We start from the raw sequence: 21,337 nt of genomic DNA, 5'->3' as shown, positions 1-21,337 counted from the left end.
AGGCTGGAGTCACTCGGCACGCCCTGGATTCAAACTCGTGATTCCAGGTGTGACAGTCAGCATCAACACTCGCTGAGATACCCAGGACCCAGAAACGCACATATTTAATTACAAATGCTGTTTATGATCATTTCTGACTTCTACATTCATAATCATCTAATCTACCGCAGTAGCAGGTGTTTAGAATTAAGATCAGGTCAAAAAACGTTTATAACTTCACACTCACATTTTAGAGTGGAATACATCCCACAGTACAGCATATGGTCTAGTCGCACAATTTAAAATATTTCAACGCATCCGAATCACAAATTGGATCTAAAAATTCTGCATCCGCAAACAGTCAGAACTCCACTCAGCCACCATGTGACTCTCCATTGAAAAATGAATGACTTCTGGTTTATCGGCTGTCGTTTGCAGGGAAAAGATGGCATAAGAGAGAGAACCAGCACTATTTTGGTGGAAAAGTGTTTTTCTCTCTCTTGGGTCCTGCATCACTTTAATATTTGAGATGTCAACTAAATGCCAGGAGATGAGCGCTTCCCTCTCGCATGCCCAGCGCTGGGTCATATTCAAATAAAGCCATATGCTCGAGTGCATATGGTAAGAGACACATATGCCCCTCTCTCCCTGTTCTGGGAGTCATCTGAAGGTAGGCCACGTGTCGAATAATTGATTTCTCGGTTTCAACAGTTCTTTGCATATTTAGCAACATTTATTCAAATTCTCATTAGAAACAAAAAATGTGTCCTGTTCATTTCTCTATCAATCTTTCATTAAAAGATATATCTATAATGATAGAACAATAGATGTAACAATAGAACAATAGAATGATAGATGAAACAATAGAATGATAGATGAAACAATAAAATGATAGAAGGATAGATGAAACAATAGAACGATAGATCTAACAATAGAACGATAGATGAAACAATAGAATGATAGATGAAACAATAGAATGATAGATGAAACAATAGAATGATAGATGTAACAATAGAATGATAGATGAAACAATAAAATGATAGATGTAACAATAGAATGATAGATGTAACAATAGAATGATAGATGAAACAATAAAATGATAGAAGGATAGATGTAACAATAGAATGATTGATGTAACAATAGAATGATAGATGTAACAATAGAATGATAGAAGGATAGATGTAACAATAGAATGATAGATGTAACAATAGAATGATAGATGTAACAATAGAACGATAGATGTAACAATAGAATGATAGATGAAACAATAAAATGATAGAAGGATAGATGTAACAATAGAATGATAGATGTAACAATAGAATGATAGATGTAACAATAGAACGATAGATGTAAAAATAGAACGATAGATGTAACAATAGAATGATTGATGTAACAATAGAATGATTGATGAAACAATAGAATGATAGAAGGATAGATGTAACAATAGAATGATAGATGTAACAATAGAATGATAGATGTAACAATAGAATGATAGATGTAACAATAGAATGATTGATGTAACAATAGAATGATAGATGTAACAATAGAATAATAGATGAAACAATAGAATGATAGAAGGATAGATGTAACAATAGAATGATAGATGTAACAATAGAATGATAGATGTAACAATAGAATGATAGATGTAACAATAGAATGATAGATGAAACAATAGAATGATAGATGTAACAATAGAATGATAGATGAAACAATAGAATGATAGATGTAACAATAGAATGATAGATGAAACAATAGAATGATAGATGTAACAATAGAATGATAGAATGATAGATGAAACAATAGAATGATAGATGAAACAATAGAACGATAGAAGGATAGATGTAACAATAGAATGATATAATGATTGATGTAACAATAGAAGGATAGATGTAACAATAGAATGATTGATGTAACAATAGAATGATAGATGTAAAAATAGAATGATAGATGTAACAATAGAATGAAAGATGAAACAATAGAACGATAGAAGTAACAATAGAATGATAGAATGAAAGATGAAACAACTGAATGATAGATGTAACAATAGAATGATAGATGAAACAATAGAATGATAGAATGAAAGATGAAACAATAGAATGATAGATGTAACAATAGAATGATAGATGTAAAAATAGAATGAAAGATGAAACAATAGAATGATAGAATGAAAGATGAAACAATAGAATGATAGATGAAACAATAGAATGATAGATGTAACAATAGAATGATAGAATGAAAGATGAAACAATAGAATGATAGAATGAAAGATGAAACAATAGAATGATAGAATGAAAGATGAAACAATCGAATGATAGATGTAACAATCGAATGATAGATGTAACAATAGAATGATAGATGTAACAATAGAATGATAGAAGGATAGATGAAACAACAGAATGATAGATGTAACAATAGAATGATAGAAGGATAGATGAAACAATAGAATGATAGATGAAACAATAGAATGATATAATGATAGATGAAACAATAGAATGATAGATGAAACAATAGAATGATAGATGTAACAATCGAATGATAGATGTAACAATCGAATGATAGATGTAACAATAGAATGATAGATGAAACAATAGAACGATAGAAGGATAGATGAAACAATTGAATGATAGATGTAACAATAGAATGATAGAATGATAGATGAAACAATAGAACAATAGAATGATAGATGAAACAATAGAATGATAGATGTAACAATTGAATGATAGATGTAACAATAGAATGATAGAATGATAGATGAAACAATAGAACGATAGAATGATAGATGAAACAATAGAATGATAGATGTAACAATAGAACGATAGAAGGATAGATGAAACAATCGAATGATAGATGAAACAATAGAATGATAGAATGATAGATGAAACAATAGAATGATAGAATGATAGATGAAACAATAGAATGATAGATGAAACAATAGAATGATAGATGAAACAATGGAATGATAGATGTAACAATAGAACGATAGAAGGATAGATGAAACAATCGAATGATAGATGTAACAATAGAATGATAGAATGATAGATGAAACAATAGAATGATAGATGAAACAATAGAATGATAGATGAAACAATAGAATGATAGATGTAACAATAGAACGATAGAAGGATAGAGGTAACAATAGAATGATATAATGATTGATGTAACAATAGAAGGATAGATGTAACAATAGAATGATAGAATGATTGATGTAACAATAGAATGATAGATGTAAAAATAGAATGATAGATGTAACAATAGAATGAAAGATGAAACAATAGAACGATAGAAGTAACAATAGAATGATAGAATGAAAGATGAAACAATTGAATGATAGATGTAACAATAGAATGATAGATGAAACAATAGAATGATAGAATGAAAGATGAAACAATAGAATGATAGAATGAAAGATGAAACAATCGAATGATAGATGTAACAATAGAATGATAGAATGATAGATGAAACAATCGAATGATAGATGTAACAATCGAATGATAGATGTAACAATCGAATGATAGATGTAACAATAGAATGATAGATGTAACAATAGAATGATAGAAGGATAGATGAAACAACAGAATGATAGATGTAACAATAGAATGATAGAAGGATAGATGAAACAATAGAATGATAGATGAAACAATAGAATGATATAATGATAGATGAAACAATAGAATGATAGATGAAACAATAGAACGATAGAAGGATAGATGAAACAATAGAATGATAGATGTAACAATAGAATGATAGATGTAACAATCGAATGATAGATGTAACAATAGAATGATAGAATGATTGATGTAACAATAGAATGATAGATGAAACAATAGAATGATAGATGTAACAATAGAATGATAGATGAAACAACAGAATGATAGATGAAACAATAGAATGATAGATGAAACAATAGAATGATTGATGTAACAATAGAATGATAGATGTAACAATAGAATGAAAGATGAAACAATAGAACGATAGAAGTAACAATAGAATGATAGAATGATAGATGAAACAATCGAATGATAGATGTAACAATAGAATGAAAGATGAAACAATAGAATGATAGATGTAACAATAGAATGAAAGATGAAACAATAGAACGATAGAAGTAACAATAGAATGATAGAATGAAAGATGAAACAATAGAATGATAGAATGAAAGATGAAACAATAGAATGAAAGATGAAACAATCGAATGATAGATGTAACAATAGAATGATAGAATGATAGATGAAACAATCGAATGATAGATGTAACAATCGAATGATAGATGAAACAACAGAATGATAGATGTAACAATAGAATGATAGAAGGATAGATGAAACAATAGAATGATAGATGAAACAATAGAATGATATAATGATAGATGAAACAATAGAATGATAGATGAAACAATAGAACGATAGAAGGATAGATGAAACAATCGAATGATAGATGTAACAATAGAATGATAGATGTAACAATCGAATGATAGATGAAACAATAGAACGATAGATGTAACAATAGAATGATAGAATGATAGATGTAACAATCGAATGATAGATGTAACAATAGAATGATAGAATGATTGATGTAACAACAGAATGATAGATGAAACAATAGAATGATAGATGTAACAATAGAATGATAGATGTAACAACAGAATGATAGATGAAACAATAGAATGATAGATGTAACAATAGAATGATAGATGTAACAATAGAATGATAGATGAAACAACAGAATGATATATGAAACAAAAGAATGATAGATGAAACAATAGAATGATTGATGTAACAATAGAACGATAGATGAAACAATAGAATGATAGATGTAACAATATAACGATAGAATGTTAGATGAAACAATAGAATGATAGAAGTAACAATAGAATGATAGAATGTTAGATGAAACAATAGAATGATAGAAGTAACAATAGAATGATAGATGTAACAATAGAATGATAGATGAAACAATAAAATGATAGATGAAACAATAGAATGATAGAATGAAAGATGAAACAATAGAATGATAGAATGAAAGATGAAACAATCGAATGATAGATGTAACAATAGAATGATAGATGTAACAATAGAATGATAGAAGGATAGATGAAACAATCGAATGATAGATGTAACAATAGAATGATAGAATGATAGATGAAACAACTGAATGATAGATGTAACAATAGAATGATAGATGTAACAATAGAATGATAGAAGGATAGATGAAACAACAGAATGATAGACGTAACAATAGAATGATAGAAGGATAGATGAAACAATATAATGATAGATGAAACAATAGAATGATATAATGATAGATGAAACAACAGAATGATAGATGAAACAATAGAACGATAGAAGGATAGATGAAACAATCGAATGATAGATGTAACAATAGAATGATAGAATGATAGATGTAACAATCGAATGATAGATGTAACAATAGAATGATAGAATGATTGATGTAACAATAGAATGATAGATGAAACAATAGAATGATAGATGTAACAATAGAATGATAGATGAAACAACAGAATGATAGATGTAACAAAAGAATGATAGATGAAACAATAGAATGATAGATGTAACAATAGAATGATAGATGAAACAATAGAATGATAGATGAAACAATAGAACGATAGATGTAACAATAGAACGATAGAATGTTAGATGAAACAATAGAATGATAGAAGTAACAATAGAATGATAGAATGTTAGATGAAACAATAGAATGATAGACGTAACAATAGAATGATAGATGTAACAATAGAATGATAGATGAAACAATAAAATGATAGATGAAACAATAGAATGATAGATGAAACAATAGAATGATAGATGTAACAATAGAACGTTAGATGAAACAATAGAATGATAGAAGTAACAATAGAACGATAGATGTAACAATAGAATGATAGATGTAACAACAGAATGATTGATGTAACAATAGAATGATAGATGAAACAATAGAATGATAGATGAAACAATAGAACGATAGATGTAACAATAGAACGATAGAATGTTAGATGAAACAATAGAATGATAGAAGTAACAATAGAATGATAGAATGTTAGATGAAACAATAGAATGATAGAAGTAACAATAGAATGATAGATGTAACAATAGAATGATAGATGAAACAATAGAATGATAGAATGATAGATGAAACAATAGAATGATAGATGTAACAATAGAATGATAGAATGACAGATGAAACAATAGAATGATAGATGTAACAATAGAATGATAGATGAAACAATAGAATGATAGATGAAACAATAGAATGATAGATGAAACAATAGAACGATAGATGTAACAATACAATGATAGAAGTAACAATAGAATGATAGATGAAACAATAGAATGATAGAATGATAGATGAAACAATAGAATGATAGATGTAACAATAGAATGATAGATGAAACAATAGAATGATAGAATGATAGATGAAACAATAGAATGATAGATGAAACAATAGAATGATAGATGAAACAATAGAACGATAGAAGTAACAATAGAACGATAGATGTAACAATACAATGATAGAAGTAACAATAGAATGATAGAAGTAACAATACAATGATAGAAGTAACAATAGAATGATAGATGAAACAATAGAATGATAGATGTAACAATAGAATGATAGAATGATAGATGAAACAATAGAATGATAGATGTAACAATAGAACGATAGAACAATAGAAGTAACAATAGAATTATATAATGATAGATGTAACAATAGAACGATAGAAGTAACAATAGAACGATAGAATGAAAGATGAAACAATAGAACGACAGAAGTAACAATAGAATGATAGATGTAACAATAGAATGATAGAATGAAAGATGAAACAATAGAACGATAGAATGATTGATGTAACAATAGAATGATATTTAGAATGAAAGACTGATAGAGGACAGACAGATAGATAGACAGATAGAATAAATCAGTCTATTGAACAAATGATAGACAGAATGAATTATGAAATAAACAATCAATCAATAGTATGAATGAATGCTCAATAGAACGAAGGAACAATCACTAGAGCAAACAAATGATAGAATGAACGATAGATAAAACAATTGATCAAAACAATCTATAGAATGAACAAACAAACAAACAAACAGAGGACAGAAACAACAAACTATGAACCACAGATTGAAATGAACGAATGATCCATAGGACAAAAGGAACAATAGAACAAAAGAACGAAGGAGTGAACGAACAATAGAACAGATGAACAAACGTTTGATAGAATGAACGAACAATCCATAGATGGAAGTTATTAGTAGCTTAAAATGTTTGTGACAGAAAATGTGCCACTGTTTTTACAGTCATGGCATATGTATGCATGTTGAGTGTGATTTATCTGGTGTCACAGTTCTTTGCCTGTTCACCAACGTTTATTCAAATCCCCATTATAAATATTTTCTTGCCTCTTCTTCCCTCACTCTCTCTCTGCATCCTCTTTAATTGGGCTAAGATTTTAAAATCACAAAAGAGCACACTTTCCATTTCAAATTTGGCTCGGTTTAAAACGTGGCTAATCTTCAGAAGATAAAGAGCAGATTAAACGCGCGAGAGTGCTAAAACGAATCTGTGAGTGTTGGAGCGCGAGAGCGGCGGCCGCACAAAAGCGCAGACGGCTTGCTCGGTAATCTGTTGCGTTTGGCAGTGCTGATGAGCCCAGTGCACATATGTGTTCTAGGGTGATAAAGGAGGTATGAATGCACAAATGCACGCACCATATAACGTGTTACGCAACCCGATGCGAGATGAGGGTCAGAAATGGGATGAAACAAGCTTGGAAGGACTGGCAGACTAAAGTTTACCTTTCAGAAGAGAGACGGGCACCTTCACGCATTAAATGGCACAACGCACCCACACACACGCTACCGCTGTTTCTAGAGAGCATCAAACCAACATGCACATAATACCTCCATCATATAAACACATTATCAGACCCATCCGCGAAATAGCACCAGCAAACAGCTTCATAAAACAAGATGCACACTGCATACTTAAGGAAAGCAGATAAGTACAAAGAACTGAGCACAAGAGGACTGTGAGAATATATAAGAGAAGAAAGCAGCTCTCGGCTGGTATTAGTGGCCTGTGCATTAACCTCTACAAGAAAGAAGGACCAAAATGTGAGATTATGCATTCACTCCCTTCACAGAAGCGAGACTTTCTCCACACACTAAAATACAGAGATTTTAAACATGCACAGATATTCATCCATTAGAACATCAGAGCTGAATATATTAGAGCGTGCAATCAGAGAGATATATAATTAATAATGCTCAAGCTTAGGGTTTGGGATTTGATCAAAGCCTTAAACCCAAGTAGTAAACTTCAGCGCACACCATTTGAGCTAAATACATGAATGATCCCTCAAATAGTGAGGCATGCTGAGAGATGTTTTATTAATTTTCTACATAAACATACTAAATTTTCAAACGATATTTTCACCAGGTGGATGATAAAATAGAAAGGGAAAAAAGCCCCATTGATTTGCATCGAAAGAGGGACCCCATGGGACCAGTCATATTTATGTAGAGAGCCGAATATCAGAGACTTGAGGGTGGACTCTATTGACGGGCCAGTAGGCACCTAGCAACCGCATAGCATTACACTAAAAAACTATCCTAACACCTTAGCACCACATAGCAACACCTTGGCTATCAACAAACACCGTAGGACCAGAAGGACGTGTTTGCATCAATTTCTTCAGAACATTGTTTTTTCTTCAACTTTTGGTGGAGCTTTTATTTTGACACGGAAAAGTGTTGTTTGTCGGTCACAATGTTCCAATGCACCTTTGTTGATTTGCTACAATTTAACTTGTAGCTGTTACTAATACAAATGCTTATACCTTGAGTAGTTTGTCACCATGCATGTGAACTGCTCTAAAAGCACTAAAAACACGAGCCCGCGAGCCTCTCGCGTAAAAAGCACAGCGCGCCTTCTGAAGCGCACAGACATGTTTCTGTCTTCCATCGTAGCCTTATGCAATGTAACAGTGGACCACGGAGTGGTGGTGGCGTAGTGGTCTAAAGCACATAACTGTTAAGCAAAGGTTGTCGGTTCGATCCCCACAGCCACCACCATTGTGTCCTTGAGCAAGGCACTTAACTCCAGGTTGCTCTGGGGGGATTGTCCCTGTAATAAGTGCACTGTAAGTCACTTTGGATAAAAGCGTCTGCCAAATGCATAAATGTAAATGTAATAATCACATATGACCATAAAGCCATTTTGATGTTATTTTGATTAATAGTGCCACTCTGAAGGATCTTGAAATTATTAAACTGAGGCTCTTTATGAAACAAAATAGACAAATATAAAGCATATTAAAATCATCCTGTGGCTCAGGTGGTAGAGCAGGTCGGCCACTAATCGTAGGGTTGGCGGTTCGATTCCCGGCCCACACGACTCCACATGCCGAAGTGTCCTTAGGCAAGACACTGAACCCCAAGTTGCTCCCAATGGCATGCTAGCACCTTACATAGCTGCTCTGCCGCCATTGGTGTATGAATGTGTGAATGAGACACAGCGTAAAGCGCTTTGAATACCGCTAAGGTTAAAAAGGCGCTATACAAGTCCATTTACCATTTCGATATATTGCCCAGTCATAATACATAATTCATGTAAAGTTAGCTTTATATTGCACTGATAATTGTAAGATTTCACATTGCCCTATTTCTAAAGAAAAATCGAGAAAATTCTTCGATTCTGACATCAAACAGCCCCTATTGTCAACGCTGTAGTATGTCTGCAAACTCAAAAGCCACAAAATCCCATTCTCCACAAAACAACCCTTTTGAATTATTTTGATCATCTGTGCTTGGAAAAACAAAATGTACAAACATGTACAAAACCATTTAGTGGGAGAAAGAGTTTGAAGAATGATGATGGAAAGAACATTTCGAACTTTCGATAGGCCGGTCAAAAGCAATTTTCTGCAATCCGCCAGCTGAGGCACATGAAACAGCCTCCAATATAAGCGTATAACAGACTCGACGGGACCGTAAAGCAGCAGTTAATGGCACTAAACCACCACTGAGATAAGACCAGCCTTTATAAACGGACACGCTCGTGTCAGCGCACCTCAGGGAACCTCTGCTTTATGAGGACATTAAGATCAGACTTTATATCTGGGCTTTTGGGAATCGTTGAAGCAGGTGGTCTGTGGTGCAGATGAGTTTATGAAGGACACATTAAGAATGAGAGTCATAAAGACAAACAGAACAGACGATCAGGTGGGAGCTGTGTGTGTTCTAACAGTCCATGAGGACCAAAACAAGAACAATTTTATGAAGCGTTTAGACATGACTCACTTCTCGGGACACCGAGTATGGACCAAAATAATCTAAAAGGGTGCATCTCAATGTCCAGGACACATTTCAGACTATTATTAATATTATTTTGCATTGTGAAATCATTTTAATAACAATGACACACATTTCCCTTCAATTCTCATCACCGTAAACGATTCAGACATTTTACTTTTGAGGTTTCTAGAAATTGTCGTTATTCTTAATGGTCAATTTAGTTTCTCATTACTGCATCGCTATTTATTTATTTATTTAATTGCTGAATTAGTGCAGTGTTTCCCAACCAGTGTGCCACGAAAGATTGTCAGGTGTGCCGTGGAAAATTATCAAATTCCACAAAATAAACAAAAAAAATGTATTAAAAAATGCCGGTCCAAAAAAAATTATTAAAAAATGCCGTTTTGAAACCACAATCGGTCACTTTTGTGATTGTGAAGAGCAATGATTAATGTGCAGAAGTGAGTGATATTTATATGCGTAAAGGGTCATCACATGACTCGCGACAACACTGCAGAATACACTGAAGTCAAGAACAAGAAATATTTAAAAACTATAAAGTAATACAACAAAAATGATTGTACAATAATTGTTTACAGTAATAAAACCACGAGAAACTGTAATAATGTTCTAAATAAAATCTAAATTCACCCCAGGATATAACCTTTTAGACCTCTATGTAAATTACCTATGCTATGCTAACCTCAGCATACTGCCATACATTCATGTACAAGTATTCTCAAGACATTTCGTTTATGGCGAGGTTCAAATGAGAAGCTTTGATCGACACAGAATCAATCCACATCCCACTGAGACACGACAACAGGAAATACAAAACATGTTGACCTTTAAAAGATCAACATCTAAATTAATTACAAGCAAGTGAGCAAATAAGGGTCGAGCAGAAAACAATATCGATCTGAATGTGGTTAAAATGCACACAATATTCATGCACACACAAGTGCTTAAAACATCTCTCTGAAGTGCACATAAAACATGCATGTAAAACAAATAATTACAAATGTAAAAACCAAAACAGAACATCCCTGTATTTCATTAATCAACCTTTTTCAATGGATGATGTTGATAGAGTAGATGGCGTGCAATCGTGCTGTTGTTCTGAACATCAGCACATGGTATTATGTAGTTCTTTGAACCATTAATAACACAATGCTAAATACTACATAATGAACTTCCTCAACATATTGAGATGCAAGTCGAAAAACATCCAACATCACTGAATTAAGGCTGTTGGATTTAGGCTTCGTCTACATTAATCCGAAAACATTTAAAAATGCCGTTATGGTTTTCGAAACGCTCTCCGTCCACACTGCTGTTTTCAAAAAGTTGCTTGTCCACACTAAAATGTACGAAAACGCCTAAACCCCCTTACTACGCATGCAAAAAAATAAAAAAAATTAAAATCGCCGTTCCATGCACGGTCTGAAAGGCAATTGCCCTCGTGTTTGGTCGCCAGACAACATTTCAGAGTAAACTTTGTGTCGCCAATGAAGGAATCCATTGTGAAGTTTGTACAAAGTAACATTTATCTTTAACAACGCATTTAAAGTGAAGAACAGGCGCAAAAACACCGCTACTGGGCATCTTGATTGTTTTGGAATTGATAAAATGTCATCGTTCCCAGATATCTCCGTTTTCCCCGTCCACACTACAACACGAAGACGCCATTTTCAAATGTATCCACATGGGAGAGCGTTTTCGAAAAGCTCAGTTTTTGCTGTCAAAACCGCCAAAACGTAGAGAAAAAGATGACGCTTTCAAACGAAAGACGTTAGTGGACGTGGCCTTAAACAAAAAGCTCTATACTCCCTTGCAACAGGGTGCGCTCCACATAATAGGTTTTGCATTCTCACACATTTAGAAACAAACATCCACTGCTCCGATTACTGTGATGATTCAGATAGATCGCTAATTATCGCTCTGGTCTGTGTTTTAAGTGTACTACATTTATAGCCAACATTTGGGAAGCAGTCTTTTTTTTTTTGTGGCCAACTTTGCAAGTCATGATTGATTATTTCATATCGCTGAACTGCACAGCATGGATGATAGTGACCTCAAGTCAAGTGGTTTTTATTGTCATTCAACCATATAAAGTTTGTACAGTACACAATGAAACGAGACAACGTTCCTCCAGGACCAAGGTGCTACATAAAACAACATAGGACAAACACAGACTAAATAACGTGCACATTATTGAGGTAGCAGCCAGGTATAAAGTGACAATAATTAAAGTGCAACTCAGGACACGTGTGTGTGTGTGTGTGTGTCCTCTGTGGTCAATCTTTTAGATCCATGTCTATAACTCTATAAGTGAGTCTGGACAGCAGGGACTGATATGAGATGAGACCAGCCATGTGTGCGTCTGTGGTAATAAAGTAGGTCGCCGTATAGAGGAGGAGAGGGGTGAGTGTGTGTGGAGGTGAGGGGACGGGTGGAACCGGCTGGCGGGTGCTGTGAACGTGTTCCAGAGAGACACACTTGGTCTCCGTGGAGACGGGAAAAGCAGGCCACCGGCAAGACGGAGAGACATTAAAGTCTCAAAACAAGACCGAGAGAAAAGCTCCAATCAATAACACACAAAACACACATTCACAGCACTGAAACAAACACATTAAACCAGATGAATTCTTTTAAACGCAGAAATGAGTGAAAAAGGAACATAAAAGATTTTCTCCTGCTACAATCGTGGAGATGGTAAAAATACAGTCGCCACTGTTATTATTGACCTCTCTCTCTCTTTCTCCCTCTCTCTCATTCTGTAATTGGGCAAGTTCAGTGTCAAAAGACGCACAGCCTCCTTTAAAAGTGTCTCTCAATTCTGCACACAATGCAAAAGTGAAAATGTCACTCTCCCCTTCAGCTATCTCGGTCTCTCTCTTTCTATGCTTTGCCTAAATGAAATTGACTGCGACTGAAAAAGACAATACAGTGGTATTGTCAGTAATTGGGCACTTAAGTCACACTTAAAAATGTCTGAATGTATTAGAAAGCAAAGTTCAATCACTCTTAATACAGTAACAGCACACCTCTCCTCTACAAGCCACATGATTTGAGGTGTTATTTATTTGTGGTGTTTGTAGCACATTTAAAGGGTTGACCTATATTGGATTTTGCCAATACTGATAACTAAGTTGGTGAACAGATTGTGGCGAGGAGGGGGCGTGTCCGGGCCATGACGGAGCACTGCCGGCACAGTCAGCTGATCAGCAGGAGAGCGAGATATAGGGCAGACGGAGACGGCGTTGGAGATAGAGACGCACGTGGCCGCATTGTGTGTGTGTTTGTTTTATGTTTTAAGTTAATTTATATCATTAAACTACATTGACTGTTCAGCTGGTTCCTGGCTCACCCATGAGGCTGTAGTGTGTATGCGTCTCAAACCCCATACATGTGAAAGATGTGGAAAAGATCAAAAGTGTGGCGACATTTCACCAAGCTCGATGCCAACAACGTGCGATGCAATATTTGTGACAAGATAATTGCTGCCAAGACCGGCAACACGACAAATCTGATGAAGTACTTGACAGTGCACGGAATAAACTTAAGAGCAGAAAGTTGCTCCGTCTTCGACTGCAAGAAGACCGAGCTGGTGGAGTCATCCTCTCAGCGTCCTCCTGCCACAGAGCTTCCTTCAACATGCCCACCACACGAGTCCTCCTCCAACATGCCCACCACACGAGTCCTCCTCCAACATGCCCACCACACGAGTCCTCCTCCAAAACTACTGATGAATGCAGCGGCGCTATGACTGGGACTCCGACAGGTAAGGTTAACGTTTAGCAAACAAACCAACAAACAACATCGGCTAACTTGTAGTGGTACATGCTTGTGTTCTTGTTAAATTAACGTTTCTGTGCACGGTGACATAGTCCTATAAACTGGGACCTACGTAACGTTAGATAGTGTTTGGATGTATGGCTATAGATAACTAGCTAAATCGATGCTAAAAATGCTTTTAAACAGATTTCATAAAATTGGTATCAAAATAAGGTATAATTTAGAACCGGTATCTAATTCAAGATATCGGTATCAAATTATTTTGAACAATACCAGCCCTAATTTTAACACTAAAAGTAGCTCCTAAACCTCTTAAACCAATGACAGCTTAGAAATCATCCTGAGGACTTTTAACTCCTTAAAAGTGACTCACAAACAATCCGAAGCAAAATACTATATTCACATTTTACTATGGCACTGACCGTTTAAAAATGTATCGCCTGAATCATAATTGACACAATGTATTTTAATAAAATAATATTATATATTATAATAATTATACAATATTATAACGTTGATATTGACCTTGAAAAAAAAGGTTATCGCCAGAATCGTGAGGGTATTTTAATTATTGTAAACTTAGTTAGTGATCCAGTTACTGTGTATGTATATATATACCCTCTCCAGACACATCATCTGACAATTAATAGCGCATGTTGTACTGTGGATGTGCACACACTGCAGCATTCAAGGGGAATAACAGGCAATCGTGGGGCTACCCCGTGTTTTGATGTTGTTGACGGGATGCATGCTTGTTTCATTACATCAACACCGGATGAAGAAATGTTCATTAAAATGGTTATATCATTGTCTGCCTTAGCTGACAAATAGCGGTTCCCCGACTTTCAATCACTCTCGGTGATTTAAAAAGACGCGTTAATAAAACTTGACATCATCCATAGCAACGAGTTCAACTCCTTACTCTTATCTTAAGATTCCCTCAGTAAAACTTGCTCATAGCAGTTGAATAGGTCAGGCAAAAAATCCTAGCTAGGAACTCTTTGGAGAACTCCTAGTGGTAAGATAAAAATCATTGTGAATACGGGCCCTGAAATGTAGGTGGCGCTCTAACGCATTTTAGCCCTCACAGATGTGCTCGTCCATAGACCATCTAATTTTCAGTTCAAGCACCACCTTCGTTGCTTCATTGAATATCTCGGCCTCTGAATGGACTACAAGCTCAAGCTCACCTAGGTGTCAGCAGCGGTGATCAGAGCATAATGAGACGTTTGTATTTGATGAATTGCAGAAATCCTATTTCACTTTGTAATTCTTTTGAAAATCATTTGATCTGTGGTATTAGGGGAACAGTAAACTATACAGTTTACAGCATTCCTGAGAATGAGTGCTTTCATTTGATATATGACTTGTCCATTTATGTGCTATGTGAAGGACTTTTATTTTTATATGAATACTTCTACCCCGTTACCTCTAGGGGGCGCTAATTTTCAACGCAAATGATTTGAGGACATATTTTGTTATTTTTAGTAACAAAAACGCAGAAGTGATGTTATCCCTGAAAAGAGCAGATTCTAAGCTTTCAAATGATACCTCATATGCATGACTTTTTTTTAAGCGTAATTCTTTTATTTATTTTTTTCGATATAATGAATGGAGTTTAAGTTTAAAGTTTTTAAAGGGCTTTCTTACTAGTTACAATAAAAATATGGTTATATGAAATAAACATTGCAACTAGTAAAACTTAATTCCAAGTATCAGAAAATTGCATTTTCGCTTGTTAAAATTACATTTTTGATATCAGGAATGGATATTTGTACAAGTAACAACGCAATTATTATGATTTTTCTAGTTAGAAATGCATTGCTAACAAATATAAGCAATTGTGTTTTGAAAAGGAGTGTACCATTGTGAAATTCTACTACATTTAGAGATATCAGTAATCATGATATTTCAGCAAGTAATGACTTTCTATATAAAGAATTAATGTTTTCAGTGGTGCAAATGTAATTAAAGATACCCGCACTGTCCACATGGGGGGAAAAACTGATGCCGAACTATCGTCTGTGATTTTTGCAGATAACTGATCATTCCAAAACGAGCTATTAGTGCCAATTAATCCACTGCAAACAATGTAGTACGAGTTACACTCCAAAGATTAATACTTAAAGGGTTTGTTCAAATCATTAACACTAACTATAAACAAAAATAATACTGATGCACGCATTACTAATAAACAAATATCCACAGAGACAGAGAGAGATATTGCGCTTAGAATGTCAAATTGAATCAACAATCAGCGCAGTGACCTCATTGTTGAGGTCATCAACCTGCGACCCCACCGTCAGCTCACTAGAGGAGGTCAGAGGTCAGTTTTGGCCGTTGGTGGCATCCTCTCGCTTCAGTGGAGAGTGAGAGAGAGAAAGAGAAAAACAACAGAAGCCTGCTCAAGGACACACATGCACACGGGTGTGTTTTACAGACACGATCAGACAGATGGAAGATTTGAAAAGGGCAGCATTCATTTACAGTCACATATCAGAAAAGGTTATCCTACATCAACTGAGACAGCCAGACACACACACACACAGGTGCTCTTGAACAACACAGCTGCCAAAGATGACTTTTAAACATTTCGTATTTCATATTCAAAACAGAAAACACACTGTGTGTGAGTGTGTGCGCGAGTGTGTGTGTGCACATAGCAGATGCATAAAAACATCACACTATTTGAAGGTCATTGTCTGAAGGGAAAAACCACAAGCACAGACCCAAAACCACACGCACACACACACACACACACACACACAGACTAAAGTTTGACAGTGCTGTATATTGTATCAGATATGAATATGCAATAAAAGCACAAAGGCCATTTAAAGAGGACAAAAAGCAGGTGGTGTAAAACGGACACACACACATACCGGACACTGGCATCTTGCTCATTTTCAAATCACGAGTGGGTTTTGCATAAAGTCACTGACAATATGATATCCGGGCAAATATCAAAACCTGTCGAGTACATGTCTGTGTCATCCGTCACCTCCAAATCTAAAGAAAAAGTATGAAATTAGATTTTGCTTAAAGAAAAAAAGGCCTGATTTTAGGACACCCACACCCTGTCAAACACCCGTATCCTGTATGCAACTCTTCTGTCTCTATGTTCTCTCCTCTGACTGACACTGAGGTCTCTAAACTCCTCCTCTCCAACCAACCCACCACCTGTTCCCTTGACCCCATTCCGTCTCACCTTCTCCAGGCCATCTCTCCGTCCATCTTATCTGCACTCATACACATAATTAACACATCTCTACTAGGCTCGAGTAACCTCGCTGCTGTGAAAACCTGCACTTAGTAGAAAACTACAGACCAGTCTCTCTCATACCATTCATGGCAAAAACACTTGAAAGGGCAGTTTTCAATCAAATCGCTGCCTCTCTCTCGCAGAACAAGCTGCTGGATGACAATCAGTCAGGCTTCAAAAGTGAACACACCAGCATGACCGCCCTGCTGTTGCTGAGACAGGCGAAAGCTGAATCCAGATCATCCGTCCTGATTCTGCTGGACCTTTCTACAGCCTTTGACATGGTAAACAATCACATCTTACTCGCCACACTCTCTTCGCTGGGCATCACAGGAACTGTGCATGACAGGTTTAATTCCTATCTCTCAGGCAGGTCCTTCAAGGTAGCCTGGAGAGGGGAGGTGTCCAAGCCACATCAGGTACTTACTGGGGTACCTCAGGGCTCAATGCTTGGGCCACTTCTTTTCTATATATATACACAACATCACTTGGACCCATCATTCAGGCACATGGTTTCTCTTACCACTGCTACGCTGATGACACGCATCTCTACTTATCTTTCCAGCCCAATGTCTGGAAGACATCTCGGCCTGGATGAAGGAACACCACCTGCAACTTAACCCAGCCAAAACCGAACTCCTGGTCTTTCCAGCCAACCCTGCAGTTGACATAACATCACAGTGAAGCTGGGTTCGACTACAGTAACGCCTTCAAAAAACAGTGAGAAGTCTAGGGGTAACCATCGATAACAAAATACATTTCTCAGACCACATCTCAAAGACCGTAAGATCATGTATATTTACATTCTACAATATCAGGAAGGTAAGTTCCTTCCTCTCTGAACATGCCACACAACTGCTCGTTCAGTCGCTTGTCATATCTAGACTGGACTACTGTAATGCTCTCATTGCAGAACTCCCTGCATGTGCAATTAGACCTCTGCAAATGATCCAGAATGCAGCAGCACATCTGGTTTTTAATCAACCAAAGAGAGCACATGTTACACCACTCTTTGTCTCTCTCCACTGGCTGCCGGTTGATGAACGTATTAAATTCAAGGCTCTGATGCTGCACACAAAACAGTCACTGGGTCTGCTCCAACATACCTAAAATAATTTCTGCAGAGCTACACTCCTGCCAGAAGCCTGCGGTCGGCTAAGGAACGTCGCCTTGTTGTACCAACACAAAGAGGCACCAAAACACATTCCCGAACCTTCGGCTTCATCATACCACGTTGGTGGAATGACCTTCCCAACCTCATCCGTGAAGCTGACTTCTCTGTCTTCAAAAAACTGCTTAAAACACATCTTTACCATGAGCACTTAACCAGTCACTAAAAAAAAAATTATTGTTGCACTTTAATCTGTTTTGAATGCTATTCTGATGCTAGTGAAACTTTGTAGTATGGCACTTTTCATACCACTGTCTCCTTAAGATGATTCACTTATGTTTTCCTCTATTGCAAGCCGCTTTGGATAAAACCATCAGCCAAATGAATAAATGTAAATGTTAGGACCATTAATATTCTTACTACTGTTATATTTTATTTAGAGCTGAAGTATGTGATTCTGTGCCACTAGCGTCAGCAAACCGAACTGCAAAATGAATTACTGTTTTTGAAGAGGTTTCCCGAACACTCCCCCCGACTGCCACTGGTCAAACAGATATACTGTATATACATACAGTATATATGCATATATATACACACACAGTACTGTGCAAACGTTTTAGGCACTTGTGAAAAATGTTGCATAGTGAGGATGTCTTCAAATAGTTTTCATTTAACAATGAACGTCATTCACAGTCCAGTAAACATATAAAGGCTAAATCAATATTCGGTGTGACCACCTTTGCCTTTAAAACAACCCCAATTCTCACAGATACACCCGGACACAGTTGTTCTTGGTTGTTGGCAGATCGGATGTCCCAAGCTTCTTGGAGAATTCTCCACAGTTCTTCTATCTATTTCAGCTGTCTCAATTGCTTCAGTCTCTATATGTAATCTCAGACTGACGTGATGTTCAGTGGGGGTCTCTGTGTGGGGAACATGACATCTGTTGCAGGGCTCCCTGTTCTTCTATTCTAATATCTTCTATTGCAAAAGTCATGTTTGGGAGTCTAACATTTATATTTCCTATTGACACCTACTAAAGCTAAAGATATAAATAACCATCTTAAGACAAATGCTTTTGTGAAACATCTTATGTGCCTAAGACTTTTGCACAGAACTGTACATGCACACAATATGCTAATACTGTAACCAAAAAACAGCTTATTAAAAAAACTGACAACGCAAGAACAGCATGTTTACATGAGATTTGAAGTGGAATTCAGCTGTTAATTAATTATTTTTCACATAACATAATTTCAAAAGAAAATCTATACTTCATGTCCATGTTTATATTAAGTTAGTAGGTAGATAGCAGGATAATGTACAGTCAGCTGGTCATTATCCCAAAATAACCCAAAGCGATAAGAGTTAAAGGGATAGTTCACCCAAAGATTCTCTCATTATTTCCTCACTCATGCGCTCCCAGATGTTTATGGCAGAACACAAAGGAAGATTTTTAGATGAATATTTTAAGCTCTGTTGGTCCATACAATTTAAGTGAATGGTGGCCAGAATTTTGAAGCTTCAAAAAGCACATCAAGGCAGCATAAAAGTAATCCATACGACTCCAGTTGTTAAATTAATGTCTTCTAAAGTGATTTGAGAAGCAGGTCAAAATGTAAGTACATTTTAATATAAATTCTCCTCCTTGCCCAGTAGGTGGCAATATGTACAAAGAATGTGCATCACCAAAAACAAAAGAAGAATGTGAAAGTGAAAGTGGACATTTACAGTAAAAACTAACTTAAATATTAATCTGTTTCTCACCCACACCTATCATATCACCTGTGAAGACATGAACTTAACCATGGAGTCGTATGGATTACTTTTATGCTATTAAAGTTCTGGCCACCCTTCACTTGCATTGTGAGGACCTAAAGAACTGAGATATTCTTTTAAAAATCTTTGTTACAATTACAGGATATTCAAACAGGCCAATGAAATGCTTGTTAATTTAAACTGTCAAATAATTTCAATGCAAAATCAAACAAACACGGTCTGCCATCTAAAGGATCTTTCTAAAGGTCAATCTGAAGGTCTACTGACTATATTTGTAAAACTTTTAAACAAAGGCCATCATCAAGCCAACATCAAATTCCTGCAGTAACACACACACACACACACACACACACACACACGCACACACACACACACACACACACACACACACACACACACACACACGTCTGTCCCACCCACTGATTCAAATTCTGATGCTGAGGACTACACAACATATGACAGCCCACTCTACTGTCATCCATCTTGGTGCTTGTATCCTGTGGTGTCAGTCTCAGAGGACACACACACACACACAGTGAGCGTCACTTACATTTAGAGGCTGTTTTCAGACAGACAGATGGAGAGAGAGAGTCAGGTTTAATGTGTGTGGTGTATGTGTGTGTGTGTGTGTGTGTGTGTGTGTGTGTGTTATTACTGAAGGACAGTAGAAACACTCACCCTTGGTTTGTGTAGAGAAAGTGAGTGTGAGTTTGGCAAACAGCTCTTTGTTCTCAAAGCGATCCTCCTTTGCCTTCACCCAGAAACTCTTCTCAGACAGATCTTCAGCTGCAATCTACAACAACACACAGAATACATTCATTAATCCATTTATATATCTGTGCATTCATCCATCCATCAAACCCTTATAACCCATTCATTCATGATCCAATCCATCCATTATAATAGGGTTATTCCATGTCATATCAACTAAATTTCAGAAACATCCGTGGCTGAAATGTTTTAGTTTGTTAATACATCTTCTTAAGAAACAGAAGCATAAATGACGATGTAAGCCAACATATTAAATACCATGTTTCAAAATTTACTGAGCAATCCATTATTTTGTGCCAATGGGTCAAAATAACCATCTAGGGC

At 35.9% G+C, this 21,337-nt stretch overlaps 1 protein-coding gene across 2 annotated transcripts in view; it reads right to left on the bottom strand.

Annotated features, from left to right (window-relative positions):
• Positions 1–21,337, bottom strand: part of LOC127659714 (protein diaphanous homolog 1-like) — a 147,898-nt gene that overhangs the window by 58,645 nt on the left and 67,916 nt on the right. For both annotated transcript variants that reach the window (XM_052149658.1, XM_052149659.1), the window contains one exon: positions 20,921–21,035. In XM_052149658.1, the coding sequence (XP_052005618.1) occupies positions 20,921–21,035 (115 nt within the window). The remainder of the gene's footprint in view (positions 1–20,920; positions 21,036–21,337) is intronic.

This window comes from Xyrauchen texanus, chromosome 19, assembly GCF_025860055.1.
Source record: "Xyrauchen texanus isolate HMW12.3.18 chromosome 19, RBS_HiC_50CHRs, whole genome shotgun sequence".
Lineage (NCBI taxonomy): Eukaryota > Metazoa > Chordata > Actinopteri > Cypriniformes > Catostomidae > Xyrauchen > Xyrauchen texanus.
The sequence above is the reverse complement of the archived record's forward strand: the minus strand, read 5'-3'. Positions and strand labels throughout refer to the sequence as shown.